At 43.1% G+C, this 18,260-nt stretch overlaps 5 protein-coding genes and 2 non-coding genes across 7 annotated transcripts; 2 read left to right on the forward strand and 5 right to left on the reverse strand.

Annotated features, from left to right (window-relative positions):
* Window positions 1-195: 195 nt before the first annotated feature.
* F5B22DRAFT_503505 (uncharacterized protein) lies at window positions 196-1,823 on the reverse strand. The gene has a single exon (XM_047972477.1). It carries the CDS (start codon window positions 1,081-1,083, stop codon window positions 412-414), a length of 672 nt encoding a protein of 223 aa, XP_047833837.1. The 5' UTR covers window positions 1,084-1,823; the 3' UTR covers window positions 196-411.
* Window positions 1,824-1,988: 165 nt separating this feature from the next.
* On the reverse strand, window positions 1,989-4,872 carry F5B22DRAFT_594188 (cytochrome protein). The gene is made up of 9 exons (XM_047974035.1): window positions 4,460-4,872; window positions 4,274-4,357; window positions 4,072-4,201; window positions 3,829-4,020; window positions 3,604-3,755; window positions 3,332-3,546; window positions 3,196-3,225; window positions 2,828-3,099; window positions 1,989-2,737 (listed from the first exon to the last, which is right to left on the reverse strand). The coding sequence occupies exons 1-9, from the start codon at window positions 4,581-4,583 to the stop codon at window positions 2,329-2,331; spliced, it is 1,608 nt and encodes a 535-aa protein (XP_047833838.1). The 5' UTR covers window positions 4,584-4,872; the 3' UTR covers window positions 1,989-2,328.
* Window positions 4,873-6,515: 1,643 nt separating this feature from the next.
* On the reverse strand, window positions 6,516-6,616 carry F5B22DRAFT_t55. Its single transcript has one exon. It is a non-coding gene; the product is annotated as a tRNA-Glu (tRNA).
* Window positions 6,617-6,643: 27 nt separating this feature from the next.
* Window positions 6,644-6,729, reverse strand: F5B22DRAFT_t54. Its single transcript has one exon. It is a non-coding gene; the product is annotated as a tRNA-Thr (tRNA).
* Window positions 6,730-8,420: 1,691 nt separating this feature from the next.
* F5B22DRAFT_661198 (putative cytochrome P450) lies at window positions 8,421-10,853 on the reverse strand (the record flags this gene model as incomplete). Its single annotated transcript, XM_047980352.1, has 5 exons — window positions 8,421-9,483; window positions 9,553-10,182; window positions 10,289-10,394; window positions 10,456-10,581; window positions 10,635-10,853. The coding sequence occupies 5 exons, from the start codon at window positions 10,851-10,853 to the stop codon at window positions 9,068-9,070; spliced, it is 1,497 nt and encodes a 498-aa protein (XP_047833839.1). The 3' UTR covers window positions 8,421-9,067.
* A 3,097-nt stretch (window positions 10,854-13,950) lies between these two features.
* F5B22DRAFT_634245 (FAD binding domain protein) lies at window positions 13,951-15,630 on the forward strand (the record flags this gene model as incomplete). Its single annotated transcript, XM_047976951.1, has 4 exons — window positions 13,951-14,205; window positions 14,265-14,481; window positions 14,541-14,935; window positions 14,995-15,630. The coding sequence occupies 4 exons, from the start codon at window positions 13,951-13,953 to the stop codon at window positions 15,628-15,630; spliced, it is 1,503 nt and encodes a 500-aa protein (XP_047833840.1).
* A 1,149-nt stretch (window positions 15,631-16,779) lies between these two features.
* F5B22DRAFT_634246 (uncharacterized protein) lies at window positions 16,780-17,952 on the forward strand (the record flags this gene model as incomplete). The annotated part of the gene is made up of 5 exons (XM_047976952.1): window positions 16,780-16,971; window positions 17,043-17,162; window positions 17,214-17,587; window positions 17,650-17,867; window positions 17,909-17,952. The coding sequence occupies 5 exons, from the start codon at window positions 16,780-16,782 to the stop codon at window positions 17,950-17,952; spliced, it is 948 nt and encodes a 315-aa protein (XP_047833841.1).
* Between the last annotated feature and the right edge of the window lie 308 nt (window positions 17,953-18,260).

Below are 18,260 nucleotides of genomic sequence, written 5' to 3' on the forward strand. Positions count from 1 at the left end.
CTGATTCGTTGAGTGGAAGCCGACTTCCAAGACGACCTCACCGCGCCAGCCAACGAGGGCTCCAGAACCCAATTCCAACACCCATGTTAAGAGCAGAGTAATGGAAACAACAATCATATTATCAAGTGCGACTCATTATCCATCTGGCTCGTTCTAATATCTTCTAGTATATCGGACTTGACACAGATCGACTGGGAACCTCGTTTCCATTTTACTTGTTCTCCCCCCACTCCCATGTCCCTTCCATCATTCTCACGGCCCGGGGCTCTTGCTCGGTAACGTAACGGCAGCCCAACGAATTCCACTGGCGCAGGCTTCGCGGCCTAACATCAAACAGGCTCAAAGCCGAGCTCCCTACCCCCTATCCACACTATTCTCTTAGGAACGGAAGTAGCGCAGGTATTTCCAAGACTATTGAGGTCGTCTCTGACTTCTCGCCTTATATCGCTCATCTGCAGTTTCTCCGCCACTGTCGCCTTCCAACTCATGTATCATCTCCAGCTCCTCGAACCCGTATTGCGCCTGCCCTGGGGCAGTAACCGACGAAGTCGGGCGCGGCTTCTCTGGCGATTCTGAACTTTCCTTTTTCTTCTTTTTCTCCTTCTTAGAATCACTCTTGTTCGAAGACTTTTTAGAAGAGCTCTTTAATGATGTGGGTGTCTGCAATTCGGGAGGGCTCGGAAATTTGTCAATTGATACTGGATAACGATTCTGGTCTGGGTTTTTAGGATCGCCGAGCCCGCGCCAGGGCCACAGGGAACCCGGCATCAAGTGCAGGTAAAGGATGAAAACGAGTAGTAATATCCCGAAGAGTACCCCTAGGACGATACCGGTTATCTTTGCAGGAGGCAAGCTGGCATCTGTCGACGATAATGACGGTGCGTGCGTTGCCACCGGTGCTGCAAGTGTGCTTGTGCTCGTGACTATTTCGACGGTCGTTAAGATGATTGTTGCCGTTTTCGATATAATGATTGTCGTCAGCGTTGTTAGAAGAGGTGTAGGTGTTGTAGTGCTATGTTGATAGTAGGATGTGATTGTCGTATTTGTCGTCGGGTATCCGTGCTCCTCATTGAAACCCGACATTGGAACCTGTAGAGATGTACTTGAAGAAATAGCTATGAGAGTAGCCCCGAAGTATATGTTAATAGTCGGACAAGCGCGTCTTTAATCACGTGTTGAATCAAATTTATACTTGTTGTTGATCATCAATAGAGCAATTCTTGTCATTACAATTCTGGTCACTACTGAGGTTGTACCGGCCATTAAATATTTAAGTTGTATGTGATCAAAGGTTGAGGCAGCTCGGGTTACCCGGGTGGCAGGGAACGAGAGATCAAGAGACTCTCGATCTCTCTTTGTTCTCAACGTCTCAGAATGTAACGGTATCTGAACTGAATTGTGATACATCACAGACGCTCCAGTTCCGGTATTCTCTGGGAACGCTTGTACGGCCATGATCATGATTAGTAGATTACTATATTCTCTATATGGGAAATTTGTTCGTGGCGCGTACAATAATTCCTATACGTTAGAGATTGTTTGAGGACGTGAAATGTCGGGAGCATGTTGTCTGTCTCATGCTATTCGCGGAAGCATGTATGAGTGAAACTGTCGTGCAGGTGTCGGGGGATAGCTGAGGATCGCGTACAGAGCTGCTATCAGCTTTAAATGTTGTCATCTTACCATCCTCGGCATACGCTATCTGGGGCTGTTCCAAGTTAATTATCTCACTGAGCTGCCGTAGTTTCGGATCAGGCTAATAAAGTGATGCGAAGAGTTGCTGGGGATTGAAGAAGATTTCCCCGGCCAAACGCGCGCTTCTGGGATAATCAAAGCTACAAGAGAGCTTTGATCGTCGTAGACTACGCGCACTTACCAGGTTTCAGAGCTCGGAGATGCCGGACTCCGAAAATACTCCGAATAGTGACAGCCATTCTTTCTCTAGCCCAAATATACGGGTTCGATGCTGCTCATAGATGCGAATGTATGTCTTTTATGTGTGACCGTGGGGGTTGTACATGTCTTGAATCTTCTCATGCCTCTGAGTATCATAGGCTATCATTTATACAGACCTCAAGGATCTTGGAGCTCAGTACTGATGTCTAAGCGACTGCTTATGTTTAAGTGTATATAGCTAAGGCGGTAACTCTGAGTTGTGGGCGAGTAGTTCATACTAATATCAGTATTGTAACATACTTCTAATTCCAACCATTCTGTTAGCTCTCATAAATCTAGGCCTTGTCCTCATACTGTTAATGATCCCAATTACGCTGGTCTATCGTCCAGTGAACCGCCTTGTTGGTTGTTCATAGAGTTCCAAAACCATCACTACCAGCTTGAAATTGTCTGAATCTTCATTTCTCGAATCTCAGCAGCATTACTCTCTTCCCATGGATGAAGCTCTTCAAGTTGGCGAATCAAAGCTTCGTGTTCGGGACTTCTAGGTTTTATTGTAGCCTTAAAGTCCGCTGGGCGACTAATGAGACCAGGTAAGAATTGAACGTTAGGCTCAGTCTCACGACCATTCTCGTCTAAGCCCTTGCTTATATTAAACACCGCCAAGGACCGTACAATCGTTAGCCATACGGATGAATCTGCAATGAATCGACCAGGACAAATTCGACGCCCGTAACCGAAGGTGTAGGGTACCGGATCCGATTGCGGGTTTGGGCCCATGAATCTCTCTGGGTTGAATATATAGGGATCGGTGTAGACTGAAGGGTCATGTGTATACCACCTGTCAATACGGTTAACTCATAGGCTCCTACGAGCACGCTTTGAACTTTGCACATAACCCATTTCAATCGTATAGCTATAGGACACTCACCAAATATTAGACACTATTATCGATCCTTTTGGAATGCGATACCCATTGACGATATCTTCTGCAGATGAAGCGTGCGGTACGCCTAGGGGTCCCACGGAATGCCAACGCCAGGCCTCTGTTAACAGAGCTTCTATGTAGGGAAGACTCTTTCGATCATCAAAAGTAGGGAGACGGTGGGTGCCAACAACTCGATCGATCTCATCTTGAGCTTTTCGCTGAACGTCAGGAAACAGTATCATGGCCAGGAAAAAGGCCGAAATCGTGTTTACAGTCTGTTTTAAAGCGAGTTCTAGTTAGTATCCGCGAATGGGAAAACAATAACAACAACACCAACAACAACGGGAAAATGAAAAGACCAAGAAACACACCGTATCCGCGCCACCCCCGTATAAAGTCGTCTGTTTTTAGTTGAAGTTAGTAAAATATTGAATGAGAGATAAACAAATGACTGTTAGTTGATGTGTGAAGCCGGATGAAGTGTTCATATTAGTGCAAATTACTCACAGCTGCCCACTTGAAGTCCTCTTGGTCACGTGAGGTAATGCCAGCCCCCTTTTCATCGTAGAAATCCCTGACAAAAGACCGGTTTTGGTCATCACTTGTTATATGCTGCCGAGCGAACTGTAGTGGCTTTTCTACTGTTTCCCTTAGTACGGCGCGCCAGGCTCTGGCTGTCTTTTTCCATCCGCCACCCAGCATCCACTCCGGGATATATCTCACTTGAACTGTTTAGCTCTCCTGTCTGGTAAGACATGTGAGTAATAAGAAGCACGTACAAGCTGGAATAGAATCTACTAGCCATGCTCCGGGAACTACAGTGGCAGAGAAGTGTGTCATGGCCTCGTCTACGAGTTCAACCAATGGATCTGGCTTGTGAGGTTCTACCGTGTATCCGTATATGAGTTTGAGAATGAAAGCAGCCGCTTCACTATATGTCAAGTGAAGATTGGAGCGTCAGTTTGCCTCAATCGGATGTAGCACAGTACTGGGGTCTTCCTTACGTCTTTATGTGTTCAAGAAATCGCTCTGGCTCTTGTAGAGTACGAAATAAAAATCGGTGGACTTCTACATCTTGCAGGGGTAGATATGGGGCGACATTCATTTTAGTACCGACAAGCGTATGTGTGATTTTGCGGCGCCGGCGGTAGGCTTTATCGTACTTCATAAGAGTTAAAGCATCAGACCAGCCGTTGCTGGAATAGTTCAGCTAACGTGTATACAAAATAACCTACTCAGGTACTTACGCCTCAGCGAAAATCAAACTTGGCCGTGATGAATATTTTGAAGACCGATTCTCCAAAAGTTCGGACGTCAGTTCGGGCGAGTGCAAGATCACAAAAGTCGTCCCTAGTACTGTGATAGAGCTAATGGGGCCTAGCCTCAGAAGATACCAAAGTCAGCACCATGATGTACCCCTTATTGACATATAGGCGGTATGCTACGGACCGTAAGTATCCTTGAATTTCAACCAATGCTCACAGTCACGTCCGCCTTTGGGAGGAAGATCTAAAACATTCCCGAGCAGGGGAACTGAGTGCTTGAAGTTAACGAATCAAAGCCAAAGAACGAGTTTTGAGTGGAATCTAGGTCGAAACTAGACATCAGATTGATGAATGTCTGGGAGTCACATACTACCTCGGGGTCCCGGTGGGAGGGGTAGTTGCTTTTTGTGAAAGAAGAGGTAGATCGTCGTCACAACAACTACTAGTGCCGTGGCGAACAGAATACCGGTACTGAATATTCCGACAGAAGCCATGATCGGCGGAATAGCCTAGTCGACGAATTGAAGACTTTGTATAGAAGCACTTAGGTCATGAAACCATATGAAGTAAAACTCTAAGGGCCAGAAAGACAGAAGCCGGATGCTATATAACCTGTATAACACTGCTTACTCCTTGAGCAGTGAGATCCTGGGGCATAACATCATATCGGGTTTGCATTACCCAATAGGAATCAATTCTTGGTCACACCAGCGAAAATCCGGCTCCTAAATCAATGATCTGCCGTGGCTGTCAAGGCTCCGTTCTGGTCACATTCTGCTGCGGGGTTTACTTTGGTCAGTTTATACTGCATACACTGAGATTATATTCACAACGCGCCGTTGGTGTGTAACGTAGACTTTACCTGATTCAGCACAATTTTCCACTATTTTCAGCCCTCGTACCAAATAAAAGACAGTTTCCCCAGTGGAATGTCCGGAAAATTGTGCTGAATCAAGTAAAGTCTACGTTACACACCAACGGCGCGTTGTGAATATAATCTCAGTGTATGCGGTATACCATTGGACAAGGTCTTCTGAGCCCCGCCAATACTTGAATGCGTGTCTCACTTAGCGAGAGCTGAATAGCTGCTTTCGAACAGAAAATATGCAATTCAATACAAATCGCATGAAAGTTGCTCAGCGCCTTAGACGCATTCAGCGATTATAACGAACCCCTTATTCCGCAAAAGCTTATCAGGGAATTGGGTCAGGAGTGACGCCAAGAGCTCATTAAATAGGTATATAAAGGACCAGAGTCCACATTCAGCATTAGAAAGACTCAAGAGTCAAGTTCTTATCTATAACAAGGGCAGAGAACTGGGCTTGGAACTCTATGCTGTTCGCAATATAATGAACAACTAGGGCTGCATGCGTCCTTGACCAACCAACTCCTTCTCGGCTATTGGTGGCTTGACTCGACTCTATGTACAACTGGTCTGCCAGCCCAGACCGTCTGGGTCTCTAGGGTCTGTTTCGAGAAGCGAAGTCTGTATAACCTCACTTTGAATATTGCCTGCATATCTCCGAAAGATCATGAACAGCCTGCAATGGCCTTTCGTACGGCCGAAGTGCAAGTCGAACTGCATATTCAGCTGGCACAGCGTTTATGCGCGTGACAGGCATCCTGAATATGCGAAATAGGACATTTTGTTATAGGGGTCGCCCTTTTTGGTCCCAATATACTGTCAGTAGCCCGCCTAAATAAGTCTTTTAGTCTTCAGACTATTATTGACAACAGTGTCGACACCGCACTCTTTCGTCATTCGCATAACACCGGCCTTGAAAGCTAAGTTACGGCTCGAGAAGATGTGATCACGCGGTATGCCATACATTTTCTCAAGAAAGCCACGCTTTTCCAAGTTGCCAATGGGAGTGAATATCTCGACACCCTCGCGTTGAGTCAGCTGGATGATGGCCTGGTCTCTTGCTATACGCTTCCCTCAGTCGCTGTCAGACGTTGGTGGAGTCAAGGAGCGGGTCAACAAGGGTCCCAAGATCGCATATATATTCAGTACACCGCTCAATTGCTCCTCAGATAGAACTTAGCCAGCTAGAGCACTCAATACTACCTTGAACTGATCCCTCGAACGCACTGCAGGGACCTTACGGCCCACCTACGTCCGAGAGTCGCCGATATCGTAGAGAAACGCGTACACAACTGTGTGCACGATTGGTATTATTACCGCCTCCGCGAAGGAGAAGTTCTTAGGTATGTGGGCATGTCGTTAGCTAAGGTCTGCTTTTTGACATGTTTGGTCACTAAAGTTACCTCAACAAGGCATAGAATCTCGACCCTTTAACTATATAGTTGCTCAATAGTTACTTACAATAAATCAACGTGATGCTCATTAAATAAATTACTAAGTAATTATCCGGAGATGGCAAAACTGAAAGTTGATTTGATTAAACAAATCAAAAAAAGCGTAACTCCGAATCGGGGAATCGAACCCCGGGCTTGACGGTACCCTTCCATGCTGGATAACACGGAAGTTGAGAGCGTCAAATGTTAGCCACTACACCAATTCGGAAAAGAAACATCACAGCAAGGTGATTGTTGCCCACTAGCGGAATCGAACCGCTGATCTTGTCATGACATCTAGGCGAATACTAGTGACACGCTATACCACTTAGCCAAGCGGGCTGTAATGATTGGTTGATGCGCTTCAAACTCGTTAAACCATATTATAATTGTGAAAGTCTGGGTCATTCTTATGATTTTCTGATTGTTCTCTTGCGATAGAGGCTTTTATACCATTCAACTTTAAGCTAGTGAAGTATTTCATGCTATGAACTTGCGATGAGGATTTCTCTGTAAGAGCTGGAAGCTTAGGGCTAATTATGGCAGGTCGCGTTTGCCGTCAATCAAGTCAAATCACCGACGCCACAATGGGCCGATCAAAAGCTTCTGTATCAGGCGCGAGCAAGCGTGGAAAAAATTGGCCAGAGCGTGTCTCGACTGCCGGCCGCAAGGGCGTCACTTCGAAATCTAAGGAAACCTATCATGATAATAGGACCGCTGCGAACCCTCGGCTCATTTTAGCCACTAGTGGATGACGCCACATCATCCCCTAAGAGACTAAGGATCGGTCAGGCCCTGAAATTCAGGTTAAACATTGCTCACTCAAGTCACGAGAATCAGGTCTACTTACGTCACGACTTGTAGTCAACAGACAAGACGCCCTTACGCCCTTGTCTTTGGTGATGTTGATAATGGCGAGCTTGGCCTCGGCGTAAAGAACAACGAGGCTCTGTGGCCTGTTTTGAATCCGTTTCTGGATCTTGACAGTCCAACTGCATCAGGACTCTCAAGGCAAGAGTTGTTTCGGTATGGCACAGACGAAAAGACTATCACAACACAAGAAACGCCTGTTCAGGTTCGAGGCCTTCCATGTATTACGCGTATCGAATGCGGGGTGAATCATGCGCTGGCGCTGGACACCAAGGTGACATCTGGGCCTGGGGCTATAATGAACAGAATTAATTCGGCCGCCGCCTCTTTGGGCGACGACAAGACTCTTTCGTGCTAAGCCAGGTCCAATTCTGCCGCGGTAAGACGAAGTATATGGCATCTGGGCATCATCATTCCTTTGCCGTCGGCTTGGGGAGCGAATAGCTTTGGCCAGGCAAGAGATCCAAAGACCCCCGGTGGGGATTTGGCATTTCTACCTTCTCCTATCAAAATTCGAGATCTCTGTCAAAAGGAGGTCATAACTCTAACTGGCGCCTCATCGGGGCTTCGTAAGGAATTGTCTAAAGCCGGCGAGTCGATGCACCTCGATTCGTTCCTAGCAATATCAGTCTTAATCTATTACGATACGTGGACCAACGCCGACTACTTTCTGCCACTACAACACAGCAATATAGCGTCCGACACATAGACAGATCGTGTCTTTGATTTTAGCTCAAGTTTGAAGAAGAACTTCCTAAGCTGTTTCCAGCGCCCCTGGGAGCAGCTAACGCTATGGCTATCCATCATCATTGGCATGTCGCGTCTTCTGGCCCCGTTCATCAAAATCCCGCCTACGGAGTCTGGGGGGCGTCACCTCCTCGCTGCCACGAGCGCCGCATTTGCACCCGGCCAAGGCGCTGGGCACGCTGGCGTTCCGCTGGAGAGATTGCCTCTTGAGATATGCAGGGGTGCTGATGGGATGACGGGAAGCGGCTCCGCCTAAAAGGTCGAGGGAGAACGGAATGTCGAAGAAGGTCTGGGATTCTATTGCTGCTGACTTCACAAGGATTAGCAGCCGAGAAGTGGTGAGGTAGAGTTGAGACTTTGCTCCATTGTTATCCTAGGTAACTGATGTACTGGACTATGATTACATTTACATCCTCATGAAAGGTGTTCTACTCACGATTCCGTGTCATAGATGGCCCAACATCAATTTTCGAAAAATTTATCTCTAGATATCATTCAATAATGGAAAAGGGGGCCGAACTGCTCCTGCACATAGCGCCTTTGAAACTCTTACCTATCACTAGTTGCATAGATAACTCAGGAGAGGAGGCTCTGCCATCCATCTAGTACAGGCATTACATTTTGGGGGGAGTTTCTAGTGTTGATAAAGAGAGCACATGTTGTTTCTTCTGAATGCGTGTAGCTTGGCACCGATACACATCTACTGGCGAGATGAGTCCCATATTTCCTGTGTATCAGACTACCTTGAAAATGCAGAGGCTCATTAACAATAGCAGATATAATCAAATACGATAACATGTCATCTATTACATATATTACAGTAGCCGGAGTTCGCGCGACCACTTAAATTTTCTTCAGACTTGTTAGGTCGCGTGGGAGCATTGGGAGAAACCAATAACCTTGCCTATTCAGCAAACAATGTCGAATACGTTTGACAGATGCAAATGACGTATTCAGTGCCGACAGAGTCACTATATGCAATTAGACATACCAATTCAAAAATAGCCAAAGCTTGTGATATGCGGCTACAGACTCCCCAAAACAAACAGTTGCCTGGTTCATTCTATTGTCGGCTCCGGAATAGAACCTTGTAATTCGTATTTGGAATGATCATATCCCCAATCAAAACGCTTTCCGGTCGCACCTTGCCATTCTCTAACTTCATATCATAATGTTGCAGGATTTCAATGATTAAAAGCTTGCTCAAGGCGCTTCCCAAGAAACGACCAGGGCATATCTGACGCCCATGCCCGAAATGCAGGCTCCCCGCATAAGAAGACGTAAATCGAAGTCCATGCTGATTGGTGTTTGGGTCTTTGCGTAGCCGCTCGAAACGAAATGCATCAAACGTCTTGGCGTCTTTAAATTGGCTATCGTCCAAGGATATGAAGGCCCCAGGGAATGAAATGTGAACACCAGATGGAATTTTTTCACCCGTAGAAAGCTCGAATGACTTGATGGCTGTGCGGTTTACCGACACTGTCATTATAATTAGTTTGCTTGCGAGGAGAGATATTAGCTATCATGAGGAAGAGTAGTTTTCCATACGTTTGCCTGGAGGGTGCAACCTCTGAACCTCTTTCATAAAGCTATCAAGCTTCCACATATTGGAAAGATCCGCGCTCGTTATGCCTGTTTTCTTTGAACCTATAAACTGTTCGATTTCTTCACGCAACGGTGGGGCCCATTGTTCAAAATTAGCCGCAAGATCGAAAATGCAGTTTGTGATATGATTTGTCGTTGTGTGAGTAGCACCAAACGCCACACCCATCAGACGATCGGCAATGATCTCGGGGGTTAACTCATCAGGGGGTGAGTAATGGATCAGCCAATCCAGTGTATGCGCATGTTCGGTCTTGGGCCGGGAGAGCGAATGGTCTGAGTAACAATTGTGCAATTCAATGCGCTGTCTTATGTATGGGGCGATAGCTTTAAAGAATCTGTGGCGATAAAATTGTATTCGATATATGTAAGGGGTGAGGACAAAGATAAGGGGCTGCAGAAATGCAGGTGTAAACTTGAGAATGGTTGCTGCCATGAACACATTTCTCGCATACCCAGTGGAGTTTTTGAGACACCACGACTGCCTACATACCTCAGGCCCAACAATCGTTCTCATCCCAGTCTGAGAAATTATTGAAAGAATCGCCGGGTGAACAGCTATTGGGCGCCAATCTACTGCTGAAGTCAGCCAGTTGCAAGTCCGGGATTTATACCTCGGATAACGTGCCTGAGTAGTTTGAGAAGACCCTGTTGAATGAGAAATCAATCTCATCACAAATACCGTCAAGCTGGCGGCTAAGGCGGCTAATGTGCTGTGATCGGATTGCGTCTAGCGTTGGGCGACCGAAAATACCAACATGAAGAGTGGTCCATCGTCCCATGAAGAACTAAACATTCATGATTTAGCACGGTTGTCAACAAATACTTGAACCTCGAATAGCTATTTACATCAGAAGTGGCTTGTGAAACACTTGCAATACTATGAGGAAGCGCTGAAACTTCTATTAGATACCGCAGAGGAAGAATAATAGACTGGCGGTCGGTCGCTGGAAGTTGGACGACCTCATCTCGAAACTACCCTTTATTCAGCAGCTACCAGGCAATGAAATTCATCTCATCTAACTTACCTTCTTATACGCGTCGTGTATAAGTGCAGAACCGTTTCTATACCAGTTAATCTGGGCAGCAAATGGAAGTTTGCTTGTCTTTCTGCCAACGACAACAAAATGGGTTGCGTGCTTTCGTGACATCCATTTGATAGAGATAGTACCTATCAACACAATGATTGTAACGACTGCAACATTCAAGTCTTGAATGAATCGGTTGCAATTGATGAGGAAATGCATTTTCCCCTTTCTGGCCTCTAATTAGTATCTTGATGGGGTGTAGCAAGGAATACAAGTATTGATTTCAATTATTCAGCTCTCCGTTGATTCGGATCGGAACAACTTCGGCTTCAAGGACAACGAGCATAGGATGGATCATCATATCTGCATCTCAACAGCGTGTGTTTTACCTGCACTGCCTACTAAGCAAAAACCCTGCCTCACGACCACCCCCCGTCACGACCAGGGCCCTAGGCACCTTAAAACGCACTTTAACTCCTAACTACCTAATTAAACACTACTTAATAACGTAACCGCATTTAGGTCTTACAATAACTTTTTACCCTTATTCTATTTAAAATTAACTCCTTTTTATTACTATATTTTTTAATTCTAAAAATTATTATATTATAGCTACTATTTATATAGTTTAACTTAAAACCCTAATTTAAGCAGCAATATATATTTAAAGCATTAATAGATTATACCTATATTATTAACTTTAAGGTATTCCTATTAAAAAATAAACCTATATTAACCTTTAAGCTTTATTAACCTATTATAAACATTAATTAATAAATTAGGTAATAGGATAGGTTAAGCTAAGCTTTATACTTTTATTTTTTAAATTTAAACTTATAGTTAAATATATATTAATTACTTTAAGTAATAATAAAAGCTTTAAAAAAAAGTAATATATATATTTTTTAATTTAAAATAATAAGGTTAAATTAGTTAAATTATAATTTATTAATTATATATATATTAATAATATAATAATAGTTAATATTAACCTTTTTTTTAATTGCTTTAAAGCTTTAAAAATTATAAATATTTCTTTTAATTATTTTTATAACATTAATAAAATAAATATAAATTAAAGTATTAATAATAATTATTAAATAGTTATTAACTTTATTTTATATTAAACTTTTAAAAAAGCTATTAAAAAAGGTAAATGGATTATTATTTTTAAAGCTATTAATATTATTAATAATACTTTATTATTATTAATAATTTAAAAGGGTATATAAATATAAAATTAATAGTTTTTAAATTAAAATTAAAGTTTATTTAAAAATTAATACTTTAAATATTTATTTAATAAATAAATTAATAATTTTATAATATTAAAATAATTATAAAACCTTTTTATACCTTATATTTAAAGCTATTATAATAATATATAATATATATTAATATATAATAATTATAAATTATATATTAATAATAAATTTCTTTAAACTTACCTTTTAAATAAGATTTAATTTTTATTTTATAAACCTTATTATAATTATATATTATAGCTATTAAATGTTAAAGTTTTTAATTTATTAAAGAAAAAGTTAAAAAATAAACTATAAAAAATATTTATAAGCTATTTAAATATAAAACTTTCGAAAAAAGATATATTAAAAAAAGTATAAAAAATAATTAAAATATATTTAAAAGATTAATAAGTATTATTATTTTTAAAATATATAATATTTAAAAAAAAGGATATTATAAAAGTAATAATATTAATATTTATAATTAAAAAATAACCTATTATATTTAATTTATTAAAAATAGCTTTAAAAATTATAATTAAAATACTTTTTAAAAATTAATAATTATAGGTTAATATATAGAAATTAACTTAAACCTTTCCTTTATTTAATAATTTATTATAAAGGCTATTTTTTATAAAGGTTAATAAGGCCTTTAATAAAAAGGTTAAAATTATTATATTTTTATAAGTAAAAATTAAAGTATTAAAAGTTAAATTTTAAAAAAATATTAAAGTTAAATAAAAATTAATTAAAATAAATTTTAACAATAACTTCATTTATATAATATATATATAAAAGGTAAAATGTAAATTATATAATTGTTTAATATATATTAATAAAGCTACCGATTAATATATTTTAAAACGTAAGGATATTAATATAGAAAAGGTTATTAAGGTTAAAAATAATAGATTTAATTGAAAATACCAAAAAAAGCATCGCGAACAACGTATTCGTTAAGAAAATCGCTTCAGAAGTTGGGTAATTAATAGGCAGGGGGGGTGGTCGTGAGGCAGGGTTTTTGCTTATACCTAGGTCCATGTAAGTATATCTTTCTCTAATCCTGGCTCCCTGACCCTACAGATACGCAGTGCCAGGCTCGCCAGGAGGCTCGCCAGGTAAAAGCTCATACTTACAGCAAAACTGCAGTCGTGCCACATTGATGCACCTTCAAGATATATATGCACACTGAGAGCCAACAGACTGAACTAATACTGCACTTGTGGATGTTGGACCCATTCTCACACATTACGAAGAGTAATCGTAAATACCCACTCCAAAGCATGGGGGGATGTCTCGGGAATCCTGCTTGTACGGCTACTGCATTGCGTACCTAGGACGTGCAGATAACATACTCCAGTCCACTTGTGACTAAGTATGCAAGCTCCAATGACCCTCTAACCCAGGTTGGCTATTAGAGCACCTACCACCTCCAAATTGGGCAATAATAGTAACACTTATGAACATATCCTTATACCTAGCTAATATTTTGAAGTATTGGAAACTAACAGGTACCTGGGTAGTGGGTAATAGATAGCGAGGAAACAGCGCTGTTAGGAATTGATCCCAACTTACTATGCAACTTACCCAGCAAGGAATGTAGTATTCTAATGCCCAATAATGTATTACTTGACATGATTGCTTATATCGATATAACCCTAATACATTGGGAGTCCTATGTGCCATGTGCGAAGTTTGGGCTTCTTAATACTACTGCCCCTGTATAAACTGTCTCAGTCACTCCATAGTATCTATGTCAAACAAGGATCACTGAGTACCAGCTTGATTTCATCCTCCTTCATTTATCTTTTTGGAACGTATCACTCTTCGGCAAGCTAGCTAGCACGCCTGATATGGTATAGAGTGATCAATGAACATAAACTCTATAACATATCGAGCAGGCATTAAGTGATTTGATTTAGATTGATCAAAAGGCATCTAATATCAGAGAGCTCCCCGCCAACAGGAGACCGTCATTTCTCTCCTTCCATAACCCAAGGTTAGATTGCAATTCGGACTTCTTTCTGGATTTTACAATGGTTGCCCAACTCACACGTTATCACAAGATGGAGGTAGTAGTAGCGGCAGTCGCCTGGGCACTATCGGCTGTCTGTGGAAGCTTCCCACCTTCCAACACCCTCGGTCTTTGTGGGGGGAAACCTATCGAATCCCTTCTGCGTGGAAAGCTCTCCGCTGGCGCTCAGATCTACCTTTCAGGATCTGATGGCTATGCCAAAGCCACGAATCGATGGTCTGTACTGGACGCCCCGACTACGAATATAGTGGTTGTCCCCAGCGTCGCTAATGACGTATCCGAGATTGTAAGAGCCCCAACCCCGGGCGATCGCGTCTATTCATTGCCTTGCTAACTCTGCATTAGGTCAAGGTAGCTAACTCGATGAATGTTCCTTACCTGGCCGTCAATGGTGGCCATGGGGCAATCACAACAGTCGGGAAGATGAAAGGCGGAATCGAGATTTGGATGGATAGTTTGAATAGTGTTAAACTATCCAAAGATGGCAAGACTGCCACGTTCGGTGGAGGCATCTTATCGAAGGCAGTGACGGATAGTCTCTGGACTCTAGGGAAACAGACAGGTTAGTTGAGGAGTCGCCTTACATTTATCTCCCTGGGTATTCTGACTCCTACAACATAGTGACTGGCGGATGTGAGTGCACTAGCCTCCTCGGCCCAGGCCTTGGCGGCGGTCACGGTTTCATGCAAGGGAGACACGGGCTCATCGCTGACCAGTTCGTCTCTATGGACATCGTTCTGGCAAGCGGAAAATTGCAAACCTTTAACGCAAGCTCTGATCTCTGGTGGGCATTGCAAGGTGCTGGCCACAACTTCGGGATCGTCACGGCCGTGACTTCAAAGGTGTATGACATCGAACATCCGGATTGGGCGTATGTCAGTTTTCTCTACACTGGAGATAAGGTTGAGGCGTTATATCGATCAATCAATAAGTACTTGCTTCAGGATGGAGCACAGCCTGTCCACATCATCAATTACTCGTTCTTCTTTAACGACCCTAGTCTTGACCCTCACAAGGTACTTTATATAAGATAACCCGCGTGTTACTTTTACATATTCAACTAACATTTCTCTAGCCCGTCATTATGTTCTACATCCTTCAGGAAGGAGCTTCTGCTGTTGATACAGTTTATACTCAACCATTTATCGACATTGGACCTCTCATGACTAATGCCGCCGGTGGTTCTTATAAGGATTTACCCGAGTGGACTGGCAACGCGAATGATTCCCCTCCATGTCAGAAATCCGGGCTAGTTAACATCCGCTTCCCTATCGATCTTCAAGTGTATAATGTCCAGGCACAGCGAAAAGTCTACGACCTCTTCGCATCTGCTACCCAAGAAACCCCAGCACTGAACGGATCCCTCTTCCTTTTCGAAGGCTATTCAACCCAAGGTGTCAAAAAGGTTCCTCACCGAAGCACTGCATACCCGAATAGACCGGCCAATCTCCTTGTCGCTCCTTTATTGACCTACCCGCCAGGGGGTAAAAAACTTGACCGAACAGCAGCGAAATTAGGTGAGAGTCTTCGCACGATACTGTACGAAGCAAGCGGGCTGAAGGAGAAGTATACATATGTGAACTATGCTTTTGGGGATGAGACAAAGCAAAACTGGTATGGGTACGAGAGCTGGCGCCAGGATCGGTTGAAGGCCTTGAAACACAAGTACGACCCTCTTGGAAAATTCAGCTACTATGCCCCAATCGCGTAGGTAGAAGGGTCGGAGGGGAAGCATGCAGCAATGGCTTGGCCGCACTTGTTTGGTACATAGCAGGGGTTCTCACCCTTCTTCTGTTAATGGTATTAATTTTCGGCCCCCCCTCCGCTCATACGGATGGCAAGCTCAATCCTTGCGTTACTGAGTGAGTTACTATGTATGTAACGAGTCGGGTTCGATTCCTAACCGTGCTGTTGGTATTCGCTACTTAGGTTGCGTTCTTGGGATTGCGGTCTTATCAGTGACTGTTAGCTTGTAAGCGAGTACACGTGCATAAATTTCTGCTAGGTGTTCTGCAGAGGTTACCAACAGGCTGCCCATTGCATACATTGCGTGTGATGACAAGGGTTCTACCCCGATACCATTGGTTGGCTTTGACTATCTGAGCCTAACTCGGCGCTTTTTGCCCAAAGATTGATCCCCTTCAAACCTCCCGGGTGTTTTGGGCGCTACATCTGGGGCGAACTTTACCTTAATGATGTTTCTTTTAGCTAGCCATAGCCTACGGACCACTCGGCTGGCCAACAGTACCACGAGAACAGGAAAATTGCAGACAAAGCTAACCTGGGCTACTGGCCCTTGTTGGTGATGAGCATTCTGTATAAAAATATGGTGACGGATGTAAGATAAGCACCTTATTGTAGTTGGCACGAATACGATTCAAAAGTTGTTAGTGCAAAAAATGGAAGGTAAGGACATTGTAACTTCTAATTCCCACCCTGGTATAAAATCCTACGCCATTAGTTCTGTTGGTTGGGACCTGCGGGATGCTATAGTACTTGTCCGTGTTGTATTCCGGGAAGGCTTTGTGAGACCCGGTTGCTAGATTCTGAGAACGTGATCGCCGCGCCGTAATGTCACAGCTGTGCCGTATTTGGCACTCCTAGTACTGTCTAATGTCTTGCATTCTGGACCAAACTTCGCTTCCTGAATTTCCAGGCCCCCTTTCACTGATTGACGATGTTACGTTAGGCAAGCGAAGGCTTCCATAATATATTTCTACTTGGATATGAATCACTCAGAAGATACTCCCTTCGCGATGCTAGATCGGCTTTTAAACTTACCACAACATCACACAACATCACACAACGTCATTCAACGACACCGACTAACCGTCACATCCACAAATTATACCATCTCCCTATGGCGACGAAAACCACCGTAAAGGGGACGCTAGTGGGAGAGTTTTGGCATAACACTGGGGGAAAGGCAGATGTCGCTGTTGAAACTTCTTTATTGGGGCTGGTTTATATCACCTTAGCACTGAGATTGTGGTCGAGAAGTATCCAAAGAGCACAGTATCAGCTCAACGATTGGTTGATTTTCATCGCGACGGTATTTTTGCGCCTCCAGAGACCTCCTAATTCTGGGATAACACTACTAATATATCATGCTCTGTGAAATAGATCCTCATGTCTGCTCGATATGCCATCGAGGTCACCATCGTACTCAAGTGCGGGTTGGGGCTTCATATCAGTGACGTGATTGCCATTGGGGGTCCTGGGATAGCGGTACTGCTTCCAAAAGTATGTTTCTCCATACCAGACATTTCTTAGCTGACAGTTGGCAATCAAAAGCTCATATATATCATCGATTTGCTCTTCGTCACTATCGTCACCTATGTGAAGCTATCTATCCTTCATTTCTACAGTGTCATCTTCCGGCAGCGAACATTCGTCTACTTCATATATGGTGTGATAGCGCTTTGTGCGGGTTTCTGGATCGCTGCACTTCTTGCGACGGCGTTAGTCTGTATACCACCTCAAAAGTTGTGGTATCCCGAAATTCCTGGCCATTGTGGAAACAACGAGCGCTTGAATTTTGGTGTTGCGACGACGGATTTTATCTTGGATATTGTCACATTTCTGGCACCCTTCCCCATTCTATGGAAGCTTCAACTTTCCACTGTCAAAAAGATCGGCCTGTCGCTTGTGTTTGGCTTAGGTTTTAGGTATGATTCTCCTCTTTCTAGAAACGAACACCGATGTCGTTGATACTAACATAGTGGCGCAGTATTGTGGTCATAACAGCAGTCCGCTTCAAATACTTCTTCGGCGTTGACCCGAATGATCTGACGTTCACTGTCTGGCCACAAGGTATATTCTCCGCGGTCGTACCTCTGCTCGGAATTGTCAACGCAAATCTGCCCGTAATCCAGCCAGCTCTAAAAAGGGTTTTCGGTCCTATCAAGAACCTCACAGCCCTCTCGAAACAATCGCGGTCTTCTGAAAGTGCATTGGCATACGCCAAAAATCGGTCTCGCAACCTCAAGCGCTCGCCAGAGGACACGGTCCACCTTGCCACAATAGATGGTAAGTGCCCCCTCACTACTTTTAGTCAGATCACAAATTAATAATGAGATTTATAACAGTGGGCACAATGAACGGAGCGGAAGAGCCCGATCATGGAGAAGGTCGTATACAGATTACTAGAGACTGGGAAGTGCGCTCCACAGCAGCACCATACACGCCTGAAAACAACAGGTCTATGGTATAATAGATGTTATTTTGTGGATATCGCGTTCAATCAGTATACCATTGTTGTACACAATAAAACATTTCTCTAGCTGTTTACTACTGGAAGCGAAGAGTGAAATCATATAGAACTCAAGATTATCCCTTTGA

This window comes from Xylaria bambusicola, assembly GCF_022495145.1.
Source record: "Xylaria bambusicola strain CBS 139988 unplaced genomic scaffold F5B22scaffold_7, whole genome shotgun sequence".
Taxonomy (NCBI): Eukaryota; Fungi; Ascomycota; class Sordariomycetes; order Xylariales; family Xylariaceae; genus Xylaria; species Xylaria bambusicola.

Bases quoted from the DNA above. Each gene is read 5' to 3' on its own strand.
- F5B22DRAFT_503505 (XM_047972477.1), bottom strand. From the start codon at position 1,083: ATGTCGGGTTTCAATGAGGAGCACGGATACCCGACGACAAATACGACA.
- F5B22DRAFT_594188 (XM_047974035.1), bottom strand. From the start codon at position 4,583: ATGGCTTCTGTCGGAATATTCAGTACCGGTATTCTGTTCGCCACGGCA. The intron at 4,202-4,273 runs GTCCGTAGCATA...TTCTGAGGCTAG, and splicing joins GAAATTCAAGGATACTTACG to GCCCCATTAGCTCTATCACA. The intron at 4,021-4,071 runs GTAAGTACCTGA...GAACTATTCCAG, and splicing joins AGTTTGATTTTCGCTGAGGC to CAACGGCTGGTCTGATGCTT.